This window comes from Bipolaris maydis (assembly GCF_028858645.1).
Source record: "Bipolaris maydis strain C4 unplaced genomic scaffold PSV08scaffold_13, whole genome shotgun sequence".
In the NCBI taxonomy this organism is placed as follows: domain Eukaryota; kingdom Fungi; phylum Ascomycota; class Dothideomycetes; order Pleosporales; family Pleosporaceae; genus Bipolaris; species Bipolaris maydis.
In genome coordinates this window covers 2,509-22,300 of record NW_027093869.1, presented here as the reverse complement: position 1 = coordinate 22,300, position 19,792 = coordinate 2,509, and the positions used below count along the sequence as shown (strand labels likewise).

The 19,792-nt window shown below is 46.7% G+C and overlaps 7 protein-coding genes across 7 annotated transcripts; 4 read left to right on the top strand and 3 right to left on the bottom strand.

Annotated features, from left to right (window-relative positions):
- Window positions 1-341: 341 nt before the first annotated feature.
- PSV08DRAFT_186871 (ankyrin repeat-containing domain protein) lies at window positions 342-1,589 on the top strand (the record flags this gene model as incomplete). Its single annotated transcript, XM_066091945.1, has 1 exon — window positions 342-1,589. A coding segment is annotated over one exon (1,248 nt), but the record flags the coding sequence as incomplete, so codon positions are not given.
- Window positions 1,590-2,654: 1,065 nt separating this feature from the next.
- On the top strand, window positions 2,655-4,428 carry PSV08DRAFT_373459 (glycosyltransferase; the record flags this gene model as incomplete). The annotated part of the gene is made up of 2 exons (XM_014221640.1): window positions 2,655-2,778; window positions 2,963-4,428. 2 exons carry the CDS (start codon window positions 2,655-2,657, stop codon window positions 4,426-4,428), a joined length of 1,590 nt encoding a protein of 529 aa, XP_014077115.1.
- Window positions 4,429-5,616: 1,188 nt separating this feature from the next.
- On the bottom strand, window positions 5,617-7,994 carry PSV08DRAFT_411755 (uncharacterized protein; the record flags this gene model as incomplete). The annotated part of the gene is made up of 6 exons (XM_066093899.1): window positions 5,617-5,871; window positions 6,015-6,575; window positions 6,711-6,992; window positions 7,103-7,794; window positions 7,840-7,890; window positions 7,946-7,994. 6 exons carry the CDS (start codon window positions 7,992-7,994, stop codon window positions 5,638-5,640), a joined length of 1,869 nt encoding a protein of 622 aa, XP_065948253.1. The 3' UTR covers window positions 5,617-5,637.
- A 561-nt stretch (window positions 7,995-8,555) lies between these two features.
- On the bottom strand, window positions 8,556-10,337 carry PSV08DRAFT_373456 (cytochrome P450; the record flags this gene model as incomplete). The annotated part of the gene is made up of 5 exons (XM_014221642.1): window positions 8,556-8,754; window positions 8,822-8,988; window positions 9,042-9,152; window positions 9,214-10,064; window positions 10,127-10,337. 5 exons carry the CDS (start codon window positions 10,335-10,337, stop codon window positions 8,556-8,558), a joined length of 1,539 nt encoding a protein of 512 aa, XP_014077117.1.
- A 1,369-nt stretch (window positions 10,338-11,706) lies between these two features.
- Window positions 11,707-13,033, top strand: PSV08DRAFT_186749 (uncharacterized protein; the record flags this gene model as incomplete). Its single annotated transcript, XM_014221643.1, has 2 exons — window positions 11,707-12,083; window positions 12,151-13,033. The coding sequence occupies 2 exons, from the start codon at window positions 11,707-11,709 to the stop codon at window positions 13,031-13,033; spliced, it is 1,260 nt and encodes a 419-aa protein (XP_014077118.1).
- Window positions 13,034-13,557: 524 nt separating this feature from the next.
- Window positions 13,558-14,707, top strand: PSV08DRAFT_411754 (uncharacterized protein). The gene is made up of 2 exons (XM_014221644.1): window positions 13,558-13,672; window positions 13,787-14,707. The coding sequence occupies exon 2, from the start codon at window positions 14,017-14,019 to the stop codon at window positions 14,635-14,637; it is 621 nt and encodes a 206-aa protein (XP_014077119.1). The 5' UTR covers window positions 13,558-13,672; window positions 13,787-14,016; the 3' UTR covers window positions 14,638-14,707.
- A 1,080-nt stretch (window positions 14,708-15,787) lies between these two features.
- On the bottom strand, window positions 15,788-16,377 carry PSV08DRAFT_186941 (ankyrin repeat-containing domain protein; the record flags this gene model as incomplete). Its single annotated transcript, XM_066091948.1, has 2 exons — window positions 15,788-16,060; window positions 16,153-16,377. Coding segments are annotated over 2 exons (498 nt in total), but the record flags the coding sequence as incomplete, so codon positions are not given.
- Window positions 16,378-19,792: the final 3,415 nt, after the last annotated feature.

Below are 19,792 nucleotides of genomic sequence, written 5' to 3'. Positions count from 1 at the left end.
GAAAGCCTCTGCTGTCTCACGTCAGCAGAGCTCGAAGGTTCGATTCCTTCTCTCCTCGAAACCATATTAGTATGGTCCACCCACATGAGAGAGTGACTCATTGAAAACTACCCATTCGACCTGAGAGGAAGACTCATTAAAAGTGAAAGACCTGAGAGAGCTACTCACTAAAAACTACTAGGCTACGAGTCTCACCTCGATTTAGATGACCCCCTCCCCCACCTACTCAATTTGTATCTAGATTAAATCTAGCCTACTTAGATACTTGCAGGCTCAACCTGCACGTCTTATATAGCCTACCGGCTGAGAAAGGACGTTAATCTACAATAATAATAATAATAATACTTCTCTCTAAAGGGTTTAGGGCCGACCTTAAAGATCTCAACAACCGTACCGCGCTTCACGAAGCCGCTTCTCGTGGTCATATTAAAACCATCAGACGTCTTTTGGAGAAAGGAGCAGCAATCAATGCAAAAGATGACCTCGGTTGGACTCCACTTCATGAAGCAGCTGCTTGTGGCAAGAACAAGGCAGTGAGCCTGCTTGTTGAGAAAGGAGCCGACATGATTATGAGGAATTATCATGGCTGCACTGCGTTTCATGAGGCAGCTGCTAGCGGCAGTGTCGGCTCAGTCCGTTATCTTTGCAACAAAGGAATGTACATTGATGAAACCGATGGAAGATGTCGTACTGCGCTGCACGATGCAGCTGCTCGCGGCCACGTGAAAACTATCGCTTATCTCTTGAACAATGGCGCAGACGTTCATGCAAACGATAATCTTGGTCGGACTCCACTTCACATAGCCGCTGCTCACGGTAAAAAAAAGGCCATTGTCCTGCTTGTTAACAAAGGAGCCCACGTAAATGCACAAAACAGCTTAGGCGATACCCCTCTTCACGAAGCCGCCAGAGAAGGGCAATTCGTATTTGGCGTGCTGTCGAAGAAAGGCGCATGTATGAACGCGAAAAACGTTTTGGGTTTAACTCCGCTTCACGTAGCAGCAGCTCGTGGCGACGTGGATATCGTCAACTCTCTCGTTGATGAGGGCGCGGGTATTCACGCAAAGGATGACAAAGGCCATACGGCTCTTCAGGATGCAATTTTCCGTGGCGATGCGAGAACTGCGAATTGTCTCCTAAGCAAAAGAGAAAGTGTTTGTGTGAGAGACAGCCAAGGGTGTACATCATTTGACAGAACAGTCTCTTCCGAAGCTAAAAACACAATATGTCGTCCTAACTGCCAAAGATCCAAGCTAGAATACTTTAACGAGCTGATAAAGCGTTTTTTAAAACTTCCCCCGGAGTTACAACTCATAATTGTAGAGCAATTTGGGCCGGAGGCAAGATTGCACGATTTTCTGGAATATGACAAGATCCTAGAGTATAAGGAGGCGTGCTCGGAACTAGTCGACACAGAAATGGTGGAAGTGGAGATGGCATGGATACACTGGTTGAAAGTGCAAGCGGCGGGTGTAGCGCTTTGTTTCTTCTCTGGGACGAAGAAACAAGTAGAATTCTTAATCAAGCATGTCAAAGGTGCGTTATATGGCAGCAGCGCTTTCATGACTAAGAATTTAACATTGCGCTAGTGTTGCAGAGACTCGCAATTTCTGTCGGTATTGTGTTCCATAATGGAGCAATGCGTGGGTACCTTGTGAAGGAGACTGGCAGAATACCAGTATGCCATAAGAGCAACCCTCTATTTTCTTCCGAATGCCGTATTGGCGTTGCTAAATCTAATAGGGACGTACGACGCTCGTACCTGGTGGTACAGGCATATGGTGCTTTGGGTCCCAAGAACCGATTTGCTGCGGTCGGCGCGCTGACCAAGGAAACTTTGAAAAGAGTTTTTGGGCCCGCTTTCCAGTTGGTGCGTTTGAACAAGTGCAACATGGTGGATAAGTTCGCGACTATTAGGCTTGCACATGGAGGTTGGGTTTCAGAGTTTTGTCGTTGTACCGGAAACATTGGCAGTGAGTCTGTTTGTTTGCCTTGCCTTGAGTATCATCCTTCTGTTCAAAACTTTGTCTTGGTCACTCAACCCGCTGAGCGTCCTTGGAATTGTGTTACACAATTGATCAAAGGAAACACAGATGCTGTGGATAGTGTGACTCATGTTCGTGCTGATCGGATGCCAATATGTAAATGCGAGACTTGAGGCTACAATAAATAATAAATTTAGTAGTTAACCTTTCTTATGAAGCATTTTCTCATCTTAACTCTCGCAACCGCATCACAGAACTCATGCGGTATCACATTGAATGCACTGCAGCTCTTGAACTAGTTATGTTTCTGGTAAAGCGTCTTCGGATCAGGGAGAGCGTAGTGTTGTGCTGACCAGGTTCATGAACCCTCTGCTAGAACCCTTGTTTGTCCGCGATATCGTATCCTAGTTAAGCCTTTGGACAATCACACGGGAAGCTGAGATACATATAAAATACTAAGATAGGAAGCTCTAAATGTCAACTCAGAGTAGTTGTGGGTTATGTGTTTGGCCTTATTATGCTTACTCTGTTGATTACACCGTCCCAGTGTTCTACCTATCCATCAACCCTGGTCATAGAATCACTCGGCTGTGGAGGATTGCGGCGCATTCTTCCAATTAGCATCCCTCAAATGGATCTGTTTCTCACGAAAATAAGTAATCCCTGAACATGGCACTAGATACAACCCCTTGCCATCAACGGCCAATATGCCCCGAGCCCCATCTCGCGATGTCATTGCACTTGCCTGTGCTTTGTTGCTGCCATTTAAATCCCTATCATCGCATGATTATTGGTACGTCTTGCTATTTTTACTATCTTTTCACAGTTATGAGATTTTTATCCAAAAGCAAAATCTGCTTCCTAATAGTTGCGCTCGCTCTGTGGCCTGCTGCATTGTTTCTGCATAATACCACGCAGGGTGATTAGATCTATCCTTCCTATCGTAACCTGGATTAGGCGCATTAACCGGAGTCTAGATCACCCCGTCGAGATACGCATTCGTAAAGCTCAAGAGGAATTTGAGCTTCTCGTCAGCCGGCAGTCTAAAACACTCGAATCTGCTAAGATTGAGTATCAGAGAAGATACTCACGAGATCCACCCCCTGGGTTTGACGAATGGTTCTTCTATGCAAAATCAAAGCACTCAGTCTTGATTGATGATTTCGACATGATAAACGAGGGTCTAAGTCAGCTTTGGAAAGTTGATCCCAATCATCTTCACAAGAACATTGATTATGCGTCGAAATCGGAGCATCTTGCCCTACGAATATGCGGATTCCGGAACGGACAGTACTACATGCAAGAAAACCACTGGCTTGCCAAAGATCTCGGAAACCTTCTAAACGAAGTGTCTCAGGATATCCCTGATGTTGAATTTCTCATAAATTTGTTGGATGAACCCCGAATCATTCCGAAACCACCGATGCTTGATACTAGTGGTATATCGGAGCCTCAATTTATTGAAGCGAGTCACTCATCGATATGGAATCACACAGTTAGCCTTTGCGCACATATTTCGCCTAACCAGAACGCCTGTAGTACCTATGACTCCAGGCTGTCATTGGTTGGGGACTGGTCTAAAGAGAAGGATGTCTGCTTACACCCTGAATTCGCCCTAACACATGGTTTCTTCTTATCCCCGATGACGGCAATTCTTACTAATACGCACCTTCCTATCTTATCTCAAGCAGCTCCTAGTTCTTTTGGCGATATCGTGTACCCCAGTCCCTGGTATACCGATAAGATGGATCAAGGAGAGTATGATGATGAGAAAGATCCTCTATGGGACCAGAAAGCCAGGAAGCTCTATTGGGCAGGGAGTACCACTGGTAGCTACAGCTGGAATGGTACCTGGCGATATTCTCATCGACAACGCTTTGTCGAATTGGTACAAAACCTGAACAAGACTCACCACGTGTATCTCCAGGAACTCAAACCTAGACACTGGGTGAGCTACCGAGCTATTGAAGAACATGGTAGCTTATTTGATGTCAAATTTACTGACATCATTCAGTGCGACATCTGGGATTGCGAAGCACAGAATCAGTTCTTTATAGTTAGCAAAAGAGAAGCCCGGACCCGGCAGTTGAGTGCTCAGTTCGCGTTTGATACTGATGGTAACTCTTTCAGCGGGCGGTTTTACACTCTGTTGCAATCACGAAGCGTTGTCCTCAAGCAAACTGTTTTTCGTGAGTGGCACGACGAGCGTGTGGTGCCGTGGGTACATTTTGTTCCTGTCAGCTTGTCTATGAACGAACTGCCAGAGATAATGCGATACATGACGGCCCACGAACAAGGAAAGAAAAGGGCACAGGAGATCGCAGAGGCAGGCCGTGAATGGCATGGAAAAGCTTTAAGAAAGGAAGACTTTACGATCTATCTCTACCGTCTCATGTTAGAGCTAGCGAGGGTCATGGGGCCTACACGTCAGGTTCGAAGCTAAGATATTAACATTACTGTTAGGCTCATCTGTACGTGCGTAGATCATAGATGAGTATAGGACGAGTGAATCATATATAGCACTGAAGAAATTGCAGCGTTGATATTACGATAGGAATCCGAATATGTACAGCTTTTCGACACCGATCTAGCAATGCTTGTTTAGTTAACGAAAGTAAGGTTCAACATACTATAACTCTCGGAATGGTCAAAGCCAATACTCACCAGGAAAGTAGTACCTCTCCCTTCACTGAGCAACAGCAAGTCCCACGTGCATAAGCCCAGCCAGTGCCACCAGACATAGCGAGTCTAACAAACGGGTCACAACACTACCAAATTTCTGGAATAGTCGCTTACAGATCAAAGCAGAGATCCTGTATTGTCTACAGCATGCTTTGGTATACGATATATCCTCTTGTTTGCGCCATTCATTTCAGCTAAGCATCGAGACCCTGCTTAAACTGAGATCCGCGAGACCATGAACTAAACCCCCACAAATTACGGCACCATTAAACTACTATTAATGTGAAGGACAAAGTAGTTCGCTGGAACTGGCCAATCAATTCTTCGTGAATCTGTAACCCTACGCATTGAACCAATCGGGTTACGGTTCCTTTAAAAACTACAGTCTAATAGCGCGTTTTACAGGCCCCTGCAGGCTCATCTTGCTACCTCGCAGCCTTTCCCAATCTAGCGTCTGCCCAACCTCCTTTCCCTTTCTTACATACACACGCGCCCTAAACACGTACGCACTTGCTTTCCCAAACTCCCTCTTCTACCCATATTTCTCAACTAGCGCTGTACTATTGAGCAGGCAAATATCAATTCAGTAGTCATCTCAATAACAGAACGCAATACCAACCCGGCAAGAAGGCAGAACCTTTCTTAATCCTCAAGCCTATTCCTCGAGTTAATTTGAGAGCATATGACGCGTTGCTGTAGATTGACTTACAGCAGCTCTTCATGCTTGAGGACACGGAGAAGGGTTTACTCCAAGCCTTAGAGGATAAGCCCCCTGCAGACCAAGAGCGCAGGCTACAAAGATAGAACAAAATTTCTCTATGGAATGAATGTCAAATCAGGTAGAAATGCCTTCAAAAGCGGTGGCCAAAGACCTCTCAAAACAAATGTGTTTGTACTGCCACATGGCTAAAGAAAGTGACCGATTGTCTTCACGGGTGTGTATCTCAAGCATACCGAATGATATATCTCCTTATCCCTCTAACTCCTTCAAGTCATCCCGTGCTGCCCGAAGTATCTCCTTCATCTCTAAGTACAGCTTTGAATTTGAATCCCTCCATCTCCCACCATCAGGAAATACTTTCCTCCTTAATCTATTGACGTAAGGAGCGAGCGGTTTGTAGCAAGTTGTGAATTTAGCCTTAACAGTCTTCAGAAAATCCCTCTCGTCAGAAATTAGGCCTTTTTGAGCTCCGCTAGTTTTCCACTGCTCTCGTAATTCCAACATTCAAACTCAGTTGGCCCAATGTCTTTGCCAGGCCCATCACAGTGAACACACACCCAGAAAAGGACCCAGGAGAATGACTCAAGGTCGTGCATGAACGAGTGTTGTTAGTCGTCTAAAAGCACTCTAATTGCTATGAACGCTCGCGTGCCGGTCTTCCCACGCGCCCCGGAAGACATCTCCCGCTGTTCGTCGATCGCAAGGTCGAGATCGACCAAGAACGCCGGCCAGGACGGGTTCTCGGCATCCTCGTTCACCATAAGGCTGTTTGGTGATATGCCACCTCGTGTGCGTAATGACTCATATCCGTCAATGCATTGCTCGAATGCAGCAAGCAGACTGGCTGGGGAGCTTGCTTTGTAGATGGCCTTCCCGTAGTCGCGGACGATCACACGGCGGTGGATCCTATTCAAAATCACAGGTTTTGTGGGAGAGCTAGAGCAAGGGCGCTTGCTGGGTGGCAACGGGGCGTTCGTGGAGCTCGAAGATCGCTTCCTTCCGGCTACGTTGCTGCCCCCGTTTCTCCAACGTCCAGTGTTATTTGGCGGCGGCATCTGCCTCTTTGGCATGTAGTTCATTGCCTTCGTTATGTCCAGCCCATTCCGTACATTTGCGCAGATGACGTCGTCTCGACCGTGTACATGGACCGTCTCGTGGTGGAAGTACCTCGCGACGTTTTTCACACCCTACTCTGTCGCATCGCGTAGCAGCTGACCCTCCTCTTCGCGCTCTGGATACTGCCATGAATCTTTGACCACAAGCGGCGTGCCAGGGGCTTCTTCTTGGTGAACTTTCTAGCAAGTCGTTGCTCGACCATCAACGCAGGGCACCCTTTTTATGACCTCGTCAATGACGAGGCGCTCTTTCCCATTCTCACGTTCAATCTCAATGTACCGCTGGTCTCCGATTGTGATGATGGTCGGATCGAACCCCAGCTGCGCCTCGTTCATCCACAGAAACCCAAACACTGCAGACAGAAACTGCAGTCCATCCTCGTTGATGTCGAACTGCTCAGAGGCGATGCCCCCAAGTCGGTCGAAATCCCACAGCCGCATAAAGGGTCCGCAGAGTGTGAAGCCAAGAACGAAGCGGCGAGCACCTCCCTGGCGTACCGGCCCAGGTCAAGCCACGCCTTGGACGCTCCGTTGGCTAACGGGTTGCTCTTCAGCTCTCCAGGTATGAGGATCTGCGATCAGCGGTACTTCGAGTCCACGCCAGCGTTCGGGTCGTCCACAAAGCCAACGTCCAGCTTACGATCGGCCGAAGAGCCTTGCAAAGGTCGATGGGGCTGTGCCAGCGGCCGTGAACTCCGGGATGTTGACAAGTGCTTATCCGCAATGTCCAGAAGCTGATCTACAAGCAGTGCAAACCAGCTCAAGACATCCTTTTCCTTCGCCCTTTCAGGCCAGCCCTGCCAGCCGCTCTCCACACAGTAGAGCGGGCTGTCTCCTTCCTTGCACTTGTCCAATACAACCTGTGCCGCTGTTCCCAGTTCTCGCACATCTCCGAAGGCATCGAAGAAGTCGGGTACGCCAACGTACATGTTTCCTAACTCCTCCTTCAGCACATCGTCGACGTGTTTGCGGTGCTCGGCCGAGTTTGCGAAACTGCCCGCATTAATCCACAGCGGTGTTTGTTGAAAGGACAAGAAAGGGCGGGGCGGTGGTGTGGATTCGGTGATGGCTTCGTATACCCTATCCCAAACAATCTCATTAGGCTGGTTGTTGATGATTGCATCGAGCAGAGGTCGTATCCGTCCGTTGTCGAAACTATCAGAGCTGACCCGTGCATTGAGCCTCAAGAGGCCATAGAAGAGGTTCTTGCCTCCATTTTGGAACTGCAGAATTCGAGCGGCTGTGAGGCCTCGCAAAGCAGAGAGAAGACGGACTAACAAATCCTGGGTTTCTAATGCGTATTAGGAATGCGGTAAAAATGTTCAGCCCGTACTACCTTCATGGCCCAGCTGGCCAAGCGCTTGCGAGGAGTTGGAGACGCCAATGTCTTTGCATATAGATTTGAAAGTATTGCGAAAGCCGTCTACAGAGTAATCCTTTACTACCTAATGGGTTAGACTGCACAATCTGCGACCGCGATTGAGTAGACATCCTCGAAGAGTCATATCAACCGCCGATATCTTGCCAAAGCGTTGTGGTCGCAAACGCGATCCTCAGACTTGTATGTGATTCGGAAAGGGTAAGAGAAACCAAGAGTGACGAGATAAGACGCGCGATGTAAGTGATGGTTGGACAAACACGCGACGACGCGCCGGCGCGACGGCACTTCGGATTAGATACCGATGATGACGGCCAACCCACGCGAACACCAAAATAGTTCTACAACTCGAGGCTGTACGGAGTACTCCGTACAGCTTCACAAAATAGTCATTATCGCGGTTTTCTCTAGTGTTCATATCTATAGGTTTTCATTAATATATTGCTATTGATATCGCGTAGAAAGCTCGACGTCGCAACTACGCCGTGACCTGTTTTTGCCAGCACTGACCACCTAGTTGCTAGGAGCGGTAGTAAATACAAACATAAGGCGACACTATTCGGGGAAACGTAAATTGGATTGTCTCGTTTTCGGAATTTGTAGTGCAGAACGACGTAGTTGCATATTTTACACCTTCCCATATCGTTCCATGTAGTGCAAGACCCCAAATTCTTCTAACATAAACCCTCGAGCTTTCGAGTGATCATGACTTCAACCTCACCCTGACCCGGGCTTCTATTCTTATTCGTTTTAGGCTGTCCCATAATGAGCACACTACCGATCGAAACGTCGTCCGCAGTCGTGTTTCTAAGATCCATGTCAAAGTTGCGAATCACACGAGCGAACGTGAGATACAATTCCGCATGCGCCAATCTACACAAGATACATCAGCTGTCTACATCAAGCACAAAGAGGCTAGTATTAGCACAGCGTAACATACCCAATGCCCAGACACTGACGCGAGCCTTTAGTGAAACTGGTTAACCATTTGTTGAGAGGGATTCCCTGTTCTGCCGCTTCAACCCAGCGCTCTGGCGCAAATTTGAGGGGGTTTGGGAATATCTCTGGGTTATTGTGCACAAAGTATGTGGACTGGCTCACAGGCGTCTTGGATATATCAGTATGTACGTGCTGAACGGGGCCTTGGGGACTTGACTTACACCTGGAGGGATCGAGTACTTGCTGTACTGCAGTGTTTCATCGACGAAAACACGGGGGAGGCGGGCGAGTGGGCCGTATGAAAGTCGGATTGACTCTTTCACCACACCCGTCTAAAGCAAATGTCAGTGGGCCCATTGATTTTCGGAGAAGCCTAGAAGAAGGAATACTGACGAGGTAAGGTAAAGGCTTAAGGTTCGCAGCCGCTAACTCCATCTCAGGAATATGAGCGACTTGTGACAGTTCAGCGCGTAGTTTTCCAATCATCGACTTGTCAGAAAGGAGATAGAACATGCCGACAGAGAGGGCGCGCGATGAGGTTTCAGTTCCGGCGAAGATGATCACCTGACCTTCGTCCAATAGGCGTTGCATCGTACGCTCAGACTTCGGAATCGACTCATTACTTAATGCTTGCATGATGACAGATTTCTGCTTCTCCTCATCCTTGGTTTCACACGTCTCGATGATCTTCTTCTTAATTTCTTTTTGCAATTCCAGCAAAGTAGCAAGGGGTGGAAAGATGAAACGGATGACAGAAAGAGGCAACATCTTTAGGTATCTGGTGGCCCATGGTATGAAGCGAGTCCAGTGAAAGATCTCTGATGCGCCCCGTAAAGCTTCTCTGATGGGGAATACTAGGTCAGGTACACTGATGTAGTCGTGATGGTAGCCGAAAAAGCGCTGTGTGATGATGTCGGCTGTCATGGCGGAAAAAGCTTTGTCAAGAGAGATTCTCTTTTCCTCGCGAAGAGCGCTATCGAGCCGACCTAGGAGCGCAGAAATTCGCTCGTGGAGAAGAGGCTCCATAGCTGTGATAGACCTTTTCGAGAAGTACAGATTCATGTAGCTGCGTCGGGAGCGATGCAATGAATGGGGTATAGTTGCGGCTACAGAAGCGGGGACACCAAATCCTGCAACGGTGGAGGGATCTTTTTCAATTTTGTGACTTCCTCCAACATAGATGTTATCATAATATGAAGGGTCATCGATGTGGACTTCATTCGGGTTGATGCGTACGATAGGGCCTGGCCAAGTCCGTCAGTGTTGGTAGTTTCATAAAGAACCTTCGAGATGTATATCCAAGTACCGTATTTCCTATGCATTTTTTGAATCTCCCAAATGTAATTTCCTCTCCTTACAGCATCATGCCAAAAATCAGGGAGAGGCGTCGTAGCAGCCATCCATGGACCGGGAATTTTGCGAAGAGGATGAAAAAACATATTATATACGCAGCGCATACTAATGTAGGCAACCAAAAAGAAGGCAAAAGCGCAAGCCAGTTGGCTACTGATTCTCATTTCTCCAGTTAAGAAGGAAGCGAGACTAGGGTTATACTTCGGCATTTTCGTATCGACAAGAGCGTCTTTATAGATCAGCAAGTCCATATGGAATACACTGTGGTTGGAAGACATCTTCGGAATACTCATTTTGAGGTACCGTATGTCCAGGTAAAATAAAAAAAGCGATTCAGCCTTACAACGAGGCATTCCTCAACTTGTTATTTATGGCTCACTTCGAACAGCCTGTTTGGTCGTGGTAGTTGACGTGCATAATTTTGGGTATGCTACCTGCAACTTCTGAATGACCATTTACCATCTTAGCCTGCTCAGTTTCTAAGTAAATAGTGCCAATACACTGATAACTGATAAAACAAAGTGACTGTGCCTCAGTTAGAAGGATTGCGGTGCAGCGTCTTCAGCCAAATTTTCCAGACTGCTTACTGGCCTGTAGATGTAAGCACCTTGAATGTAAGTGTTTTCAACGATCGAGAAACCTACGATTTTTCGTCCTGCATACAGATGAATATCACGCAGTTATCATCCTGGTTACTTAGAGTGGCAGTACTTGCTGCGGTGATTACCCTGGTCTAGGCAGCACTAGCAGTTAGAGTCAGGGTCAACTTGGGGTCGTGAACACCAACTCCCATTAAACCGCATCTGATAAATCATGAAATATATGATGCATCATAATAGAATGTATTTACACAGTTATCCAACTGGAAAGATCACAGCTAAGCGTTTCGAATCGCATACTACACACACCGTAAGCATTCTTAGATTCTAACGGAAACCCGGCAAAATCTCAGCTTGCGGCGCCTCGAGTGTACTAGACAGTTTTTATAATTGCATTAATTAGTGGTGTTTTGCAGACCAGAAGCGAGCGGGTACACAAAACTGAGGGAGAAGCATTGGTAAAATGATGTGCAGGTAAATAGAGGTCATTTCATGCCTTAAGAGACGAACCGGCAGCTTGAAAAACGGGTCATGGTACAGTATAGAAACAGAGATTGATTTTTTTCAGGAATAACTATCAGAACTTTCCACCCTCATGCAGTTCTCGGTTTCTGTCAGCATGCGACCTTCGATCCCACACTAAGCCTTGATCACTTAGTGGTAGTTTTGCCTAAATGGTGCTAGTCTCTATCAGCAGCGCAATGGGTTTATTGTCTTACAGACACCTAGCCCAATCAATACGCGATGTTTATTCAGTTTAGCCTCTTTTAGGTAGGCGTACACCAGGCAGATCCGTGTCCCATGAGAGTGTACACTAACAGAGCCATGTGCTGCCAAAACGCCAGCCTTGGGTAATCTCATATATAGGTAACTAGTCTTCCGCAGTGTTGTTGGAATACTCATTAGCTTAGTCGATAAATCTATTCACCATATTATGACTCAAGGGAACCAGAACGCTTTTTCGAACGATGGCCAAAGCCCAAAACCACACTTCCATGACAAAAATAACGATGAGTTCGTTGCTAACGAGCGCTGGTACTACCCGGATGACATTGCGAATGACTTGAAGGATGTCGACCTTCCGTCCAGGACCAAAGAGGAGGTTTTCGCAACGGCTTGGGAATACGCTCGCTGTGTGATCCCTGAACATACCAACTGGTCGCGGTATGTTGCCTTCATGCGCACTATTGTCATAGGCATCGTTGCAGAATTTCGCGGTGGCCTTACGGATGTGGTCAAAAACGACGATAGGATTTTGGGTTATAGCCTCACTGAAGTGCTTAACACATTATGTGGCGGAGCAGTAGGCTAGTACGTCTCTAATTTTGAGGGCTCTCGACCTTTATAATATCCCTTGCTAACTTGTTCTCTTTATCAGTGCCGAGATGTGCCGCGAATACCGCTGTTTCATATTGATGTCTTCGCAAAAGTCAAGCCAACAGACGAACACCACGCTGTTTCGCCGTTACAGTAAAGCTCTGTCTAAGAGTCCTTGGCAATTCTTCCGCATGCGGGATACTGATGCACTCGCCCGCTTCACCATTGGTGCTGCTCTAGTTTGCAACGACATTGATGACATCTGGTTTACAGAATGCCAATTTGACATCATGGCCGAAATGGGTAACACGATGTACGACGGGGTAGCTTATCCTAAGCACCGCTCCGAGGGAGAGGTCAACAGTACATTTGCATACGTCCCTGAAAACAGGCGCGTGCTAGCCTTTCACAGATGCCGCGAAGCACTCTGGGCTTTGGACGTAGCGTGGGCGAGAAGGCCCGAGATGAGGTGCGTAATCAACTTCATCCGCTTCTTTGGTGGCCCAATTCATGTGATGATGCGACGATACCGCTTCGTGGAGGAAGGCCTTACCCTAGGCAAACCCGACACAAAGAACGTTATTGCGCAGACACGGAGGAACATCAAGCTATGGAACAGGCTTGATGAACAAGAAGGCATGAAGGAGCAGAGACCTGAGCACTATCGCCTCGTGCTTGAGCGAGAAGAGTCACTGTTATTCAGTGGCCTAAAGGCAATGCTGGAAAACGCTGACCAGACCTTGTGTTCTGAATGTGAATATCCTGAAAGATATGGTGCACCAAAAGATCATACCTTTGGCGGGGTTTCTCTTTGTGCTAGGTGTCAGCAGGAATGGGTGGAGTATACAGAAAGTGTGCTCAAGCGCATGGCCGAAGCTTTTCCAGAGACTGCCGAGATCATCTGCGGAAACGAGATGCGAGCGACATCTTTAGTCGCACCGTGAGTCATTCAAGGCTCGGGGCCCAAACAAGGGAAAAATGCGTGGATTGACAGCGGCTGTATTAGCATCTTGATTCTGGATACAACACTACATCAGATTGCGGAGGCGTCTGGATAGAAGCATAGAGTACTTGAAGTCAGTGAGACTTATATGTCTTTATACACATAACTATAAATATCGAGGCACAATGTTCCTATAGTAACATCAATCCATGTGGTGTCGAATGGGTCGAGTTCGCCACCGTGCTAAGTCGTGACGCTCTGGACCATGGCGGTGTTTTACGGCGGGATGTACTTGGTGGTAGAGTGTGGCAGGCTAAGCTTGCAATGACTGCGTACCGGAGGGGTGATTAACTCTACGCGCCTGGAAACGACAGAACGAAGCTGTAGAGCTGGTGCAGGAGTGAAGCATGGGTTGGAGACGCAGTACGGAGTCACGTGGGAGTACTCTAGTACTAGCGCGTTTTAGGTGCCTCGCAACCTTTCCCAATCCAGCGTCTGCCCAACCTCCTTTCTCCTTTACATACACGGACGCCCTCTACACGCGTAAGCACAGCCCGTTTGCTTTCCAAAACTCTCCTTCTACCCACATTTTTCGGTTATCAGTATGCCTATGAGTGCGGAGTAGACAAACACCATTTCAGTACGTGTCTCACCTATCGTGTTTGATGGCCACTTTTCCTTGGCATTGTGAATATCACGTACAAACCGCAATCTCTCAACAACAGAACATAATGCTAACTGAGCAAAACGGCAGAATCATTTTTGACCTTCAATATTATGCCCCAGCCCGATTTGGGAGTGTACGACCATTACCACAGCTTGTAACGTAGTTGCGACATCAATCGGATCCGTGGAATCAAGCCTCGGGGCCAGGCATAGGCAAACCGCCTAAAGTTTATTACAAATAAAAAGCAGACGACTATACGACATATTATCAGTCTGGGTTCGCAGGGTTTTGCGTCCTAGCTCTTTGGGGTAGCAGATATGGCAGATGAACTATCAGCACGTGGTAGGAGGGTTACGGGAAGGAGGTTGCCTGTGTTGCATTCAAACGAGCCGACAACAGCTTCGGATCAAATTAAGCTCATGGAAAACGAGTTAAGGAAGAATGGAGTAAGTTTGTACACCGTCTGTAAGTTTGCATACGACATTTCAAAGTCGGTTGCGAAAGAAGAATATGGGGTGTTTCTTCAAGTACTAGGGGTTCCCCCCGTCAACACGTCGAGAGTCATTAGTCACTGTGATCTGCGCCCTGAGACCCCACCACAGACACTCCAGCCAGAAACGCCTTCTAGTACGTACAAGTTTGGACCACAGTCAGAGCGAGCAGGCGTAGGGTCGACAACTTCTGAGCAGGACCTATGCTCAATGGTTCTTGAAGCCGTAAAGATAGTGAAACATCAGAAGCTTCTTCAGGCTGCCCGTGATATTACCGCTGGGAATTCACCAAAGGTTATGAAGAGAAGAGGTCGCCAAAGGGGGCATAATCAACCCACTCGTACACCAACGAAGCCTCGTAGTGGGGGTAGTTATGGACATTGTGGAAATTGTGGAGAAACTGGTCATAACATTCGGACATGTCAATACACAGTAAGCGTTGGATAATACACTTTTGATTCTAGCGCAAATAGTGGGTAGTTTTGATAGTTTTATGGATGGGGTTCGTAATGCCAGAAAAAAGTGGTCGTCTCGGTTATCAAACTACAACTAGTGGAATGGTCAATCATACTGTCATCTTGGAACCCACCTAACTACATGAACAGCATAATCCAAGCAGCGCGACCTGTCAAGCCCTTCTACGGAAGCTCCGCAAGTAGCTCGAAACGTGTCTGCTACTATCGACCTCCTTATCCCTCTAACTCCTTCAAGTCATACCGTGCTGCCCGAAGTATCGCACTTCGGATTGATGACCTTTTGCAAAAATCTCCGCTCTGCAGGAGTAACTGTATACAATAGCGTCAAAGAAGTCCAATACTTGCGAGATGGTTCATGGGGTTCTTTCAAGAGGGCATCCGGGACGGTCTACAGAGCCACGCGCTTTTCGATAAGGCGTTTCGCCGACAAAGAACAAGTTTATGCGATCAGAGGGATATAAGCTGCACCTTCCCAAGACCGAATAAACGTTGCCCGAGAAATCGAATTCTTGCGGCAGTTTTGGTATCCGAACATTCTCGAACTCGAAGAGGAAGAGCATGATTTCCCGTAACTATCCTAGTGGCTGTGCGCGCCGCAGCCACGCCATGAACATCAAAAATCACCTTTAAACTCCTTTCATTGCTATGGAATGTAATTGGTTGTTCTATTTCACTCTTGTGACAGTAATATTACTCCAAATTCCAAGTTGACACAGATAGTATATACTCCCCATTTTCTTACTTAGTCAATTCGTAAGAATATTCGCATCAATTCACCGGTGTCAAATAATACTAAGCGCTTATTTTCTTAAGCACATCTCTAGTTGTTCGCTTAAAGGTGAAAGTCCAGAAATCGTCGTCGCGATCCATCCATATCGTTACAGGGTCCTTAAATAGTACCTGTTCGAGTTGAAGCTTGCGACTAGTTTCATCGTCACGAGCGTCCTTCCATTCAGACGCCAAATGCTAATATATGTTGTTCCTCTTGGTTCTGTCTTCTCTGTGCTTTGCTTAGTAGCTTTACGATATTCTTGTGTTTTAGCTAACGATAGAGCACTCCATCCATCGTGGTCCTTAACGCTGATATGAATCTTTTTGGCGCTGAGTAGTATCTCTACTCCTTACCTGTAACCCTCTCTAACCTCATATATCAGTAGAGTTCGTCCATGGGCATCTGCGTGGTTAACACGAGCGCCAGCCGCGATAAGAAGCTTCATGGTTCTGCTATGGGAGCCACTTACTAGAGAGAGCACAATCCTGTAACAACTGTCTCTTGCGCTAGGATCTACTCCAGCAGCAAGATATAACTCTACAATGTTCTCTTGTCCATCCTTTGCTACCAGACATAACAAAGAGTTTCCGTAGTCACGGAAATGCTGATCTCTCCTCGCAATCTTAAGTAATCTTTCCACTATTTCCACGTGTCCATTCAATGTGGTGTCTTCTAGGGCTTCCTCGATGACTTCTCTAAGTTAGCAGTCTTAACATCTACTTCTTTTAAGAGATTGACTAATTTCACACGCCCCATTCTCGATGCCCAACCCAGCGGCGATGTTATTTCACGATTATTTAAATAAACCTCGATATTTTCAGCCTTAAGGAGTTGAGTCATGACAACGTCTCCACGTTCGACAGCGAAGGATACTGACGTACGTCCATCCCAACTCGAATAATTCACATCCACTTCATCTTCTAGTAGTGCTAGTTTTACAGCTTCAACGTCGCTAACTTGCGCAGCCTAGAGTAACCCCAATGAGGCTATTTTCAGGGCCAATACAGTGCGCGAAAAAGAGGGCGCAAATCCGTATTATGAAAATATAGCGAAGCTAGAGATTCGGTTGACAGATAGTCTCCTATTAATAGAACAAGCTCATTTGGAAGCTCAGATAGCGAGTTCCGTGCGTGGTCGGGTGAATCCGCCTATCTATTTATTAACATTGGTGAGGAATTAGGACACATGATAGGGGATAGATCTTGGCATATTGTACAATGAAAATGTACAATCAGAGTTAAAGGGTACCGTGCCTAAGCATGCCGTATTTTCTCTTTCAGATAAGATATAACCTCGCGGCTGATCCAACAAGTTAGTTTGTGACCCACGACTCCCAGTGGTAGCATGTGCTCACAATGTGGGATTGCACCTTCCATATACGCCTCGCGCAACCGGCTCCACTGAGGCTACGACATGATCGTAGGGTGGTGCTTGCTCTGACGTGGGCGCGACAGATTGGCCAAACTGGTGTGGGTAATAAGATCGTCCAACTGAATTAAATCTACATAGCACAACAACTATACACATGTTTAGTGACAGAGTTGTCGGAGGGGGTCTGCAAAAGAATTATGAGTGGCCGCTAGGCGTTGTTGGAATCTAGAATGAAAAGCTCGATGTGCTGTGACGCGGGCCGATTTCATCAGTTTAACAGAGGTCATTAGCTACAATGTATATACAAGACTGTAGCTTACTCGTCACTAGAAAACTGTATACAGATTATCACCTCTGACCGAACGTTGTCAGCTGCTTATTATGGATCTTATATCCTGTGTGTAACGCGCCTTATGTGCGCGACGAGTTATACTTTTTCGAGGTCGAGGACCCTAGCTTACTTTGCGGTACGGGGTCTTTCCGGGCCTTAGGGATGAATATCAGTAATCAGTATACCTTCAAACTACTTAAAATCGGTGAATGCATGTGTTACGCGAACGCATATAGATACGCACGTGCATGTAGGAGAGAGTAGAGGGGCTAGCAGTAGCGAGATGAACTTATAGGGGTAAAACGTACTATTAGACCAATCTTTTTAGATATTGTAATTGAATTTAGACTGGCAGTTGATTATGTGAATAAATAGAAATTTGAATGTAAAATATTTCCGTTAATAACATATTTATGAGACTAGATACTAACCTACGAATAAAGCCAGTGCTATCAAACTTTGATTTTGTGAAGTAAAGTCGTCTAACCACTACATAGCAGCGCTCCTGATACTGACTCAATTACCCCGCAAAAACGTAGATTCCTCAAAAACACCGATAGCCATAAAACTCGAGCTGTTGGCATGAACGTTGGGAATCTTCTGTTTTGACCCCAACAGTCTTTGAAGTCACCAACATTTCCTCTGAAAACAACACAATGGTATGACTTGAGCACACCTTTAATCCCTCTTACACTCTTGACTGTTTCGCATTGGGCTTCCGCACATATCTCTTCGAAATCCTCGATAGTTAGCCATTAGCTCTTATATAAGCTTATTATGGTGTTCTCTTCTTCTCTTTTATATTTATTGTCTTCAATCACAGTTTCTCAATCTTTTTAAGCTCCTCCATCACTGTATTAGCGACTTGGAGAAAACTCTTAGCCGCAACCTCTAGAAAGTACTTTGCCCTGTTACGTGGTTTTTGTGATAAATATCTGCTTTGTTAATACGTCTTGAAAAACTCAAAAGGGCCAGACTACTCGGGCCCAACGGCTGCTGTAGCAGAATTTCAATGAAATTGCCCGTGCTCCGCACGGGCCTATCACCTCAACGATAATGATCACCTCAATGATAACGATATATTTCAATCCTAAATTCAAGCCAAATATATATAAAAATACAATCTTTTTAATTTTAGGATTCGAAGATATATTATCAAAGCACTCTCTAGTCAGATACTATCGAAATTGGACTATTACAGTAGCTGCTATCGTCGCTGTCGTCGCTATTGCTTGTATTAATTTCACCATCTACTATAGTTTGTAAGCCGTTTTAATAGTAGTATCCACATCAATACACGACTCTGTAGAAGTAGATTCTGCGCAATCTTCTTGAGTATACTGAGTAAAGCGTTCTAGGTCCTGTGACAGCGTGGTGGATGGCAAAGCTGTAGTGAGATGGTGGCTCGTGAGTTTCGTATATGGATCGACAAGTTGACGAACATTATACGCCACCCATATAGCTGGCGTATGATCTATCGTTATGGTGCCCTCACGATACTTAGAGCTGCTATCTTGAAGTATCCATTCCCACTTTATTAAGGCCTTGGTGTCGTAGTTATTGTCGTCAGCGTTTATATGTTGCCAGCGCGCGACATCGCGCTGCGTCGTAATACCGCCCGCTATACGCTTAGCATATTTACGGCCAAAGTTTCGTATAGTTGGGAAGATACGTCTCCATTTATTGAAAATAATTGTAGCTTCGCGAAGTCGTTTCGTAGCTATCTCCACCTCAAGACGAGCAAGGTCATTGACCTGGCGCTGCTGCACCATCTGCCGCGCGTCTTCGGCGTATATTACACCACCTTTGCTCTCTGTAATCCGCTTCTTACGACTTCTTCGCTCCTCTTTAGCAAGGATAGCAGCCTCAGTTTTGTGCAGCTCACGCTTGAAGCCTTCGGCGTTGCGGGCAAGAGCTGAGACGCCACGAAGGTGACGGATCACATCAGCCGCGACCTGACGAGGGAGGTGTTGCTGGATTACGGCGCGAACAAATGGCTCTTGTAGCTCAATCTGTCGCACTGTTTTTGGTGTATGCCAAGTAGCATCACCAGGCTTAGGATTCTCAGGTTCCGGTGTTGCACTTTGTCGTTGAGGCCGCCGCACTAGCTGTGCCGTCTCGAGGTCGATTTTAACACGGTGGAAGCGTCGTACAGGCGCTCGAGATGGCGATGAGATGAGCGGAGGCGGCGACGATATATCAAGAGGTGTACCGGCGCGCTGTACAAGCGGTAGTGGTGGTGTAGCTGAGCGGTCACTATTGCTAGAGTAGCAACCTTCTTGGGTGCGAAGATGCGCTAACACAATGTCAGGATTGTACGGCATTATGCCTGTACGGCGCCAACCTGAGCAGATTGTAGATTTTGTAAACGTCAAGCACCGGATCTCCTCTATTGTAGCCATAAAGTCGGCCTTGTTGATATCACGCGAGCCTGTACGAGAGGCGTACTCAAGCGTCTTGCCGTGATACCACTTGAGCGGTTGAAAGCAACCTACATCTAGAGGCTGGAGGAGGTGGGTTGTATGAGGTGGGAGGGCAAAGAGCTGTATCTTGTTGTCTTCAGCGAGCTGACAAAACTGCTTTGTATAGTGAGATTTGTGCCCATCTATTAGTAATAGGCGCCAAGCTCCATGGGTACTACGGCTTGTCACC

Excerpts from the sequence above, each read along its gene's own strand:
- PSV08DRAFT_411754 (XM_014221644.1), top strand. The coding sequence starts at position 14,017 with ATGGCAGATGAACTATCAGCACGTGGTAGGAGGGTTACGGGAAGGAGG.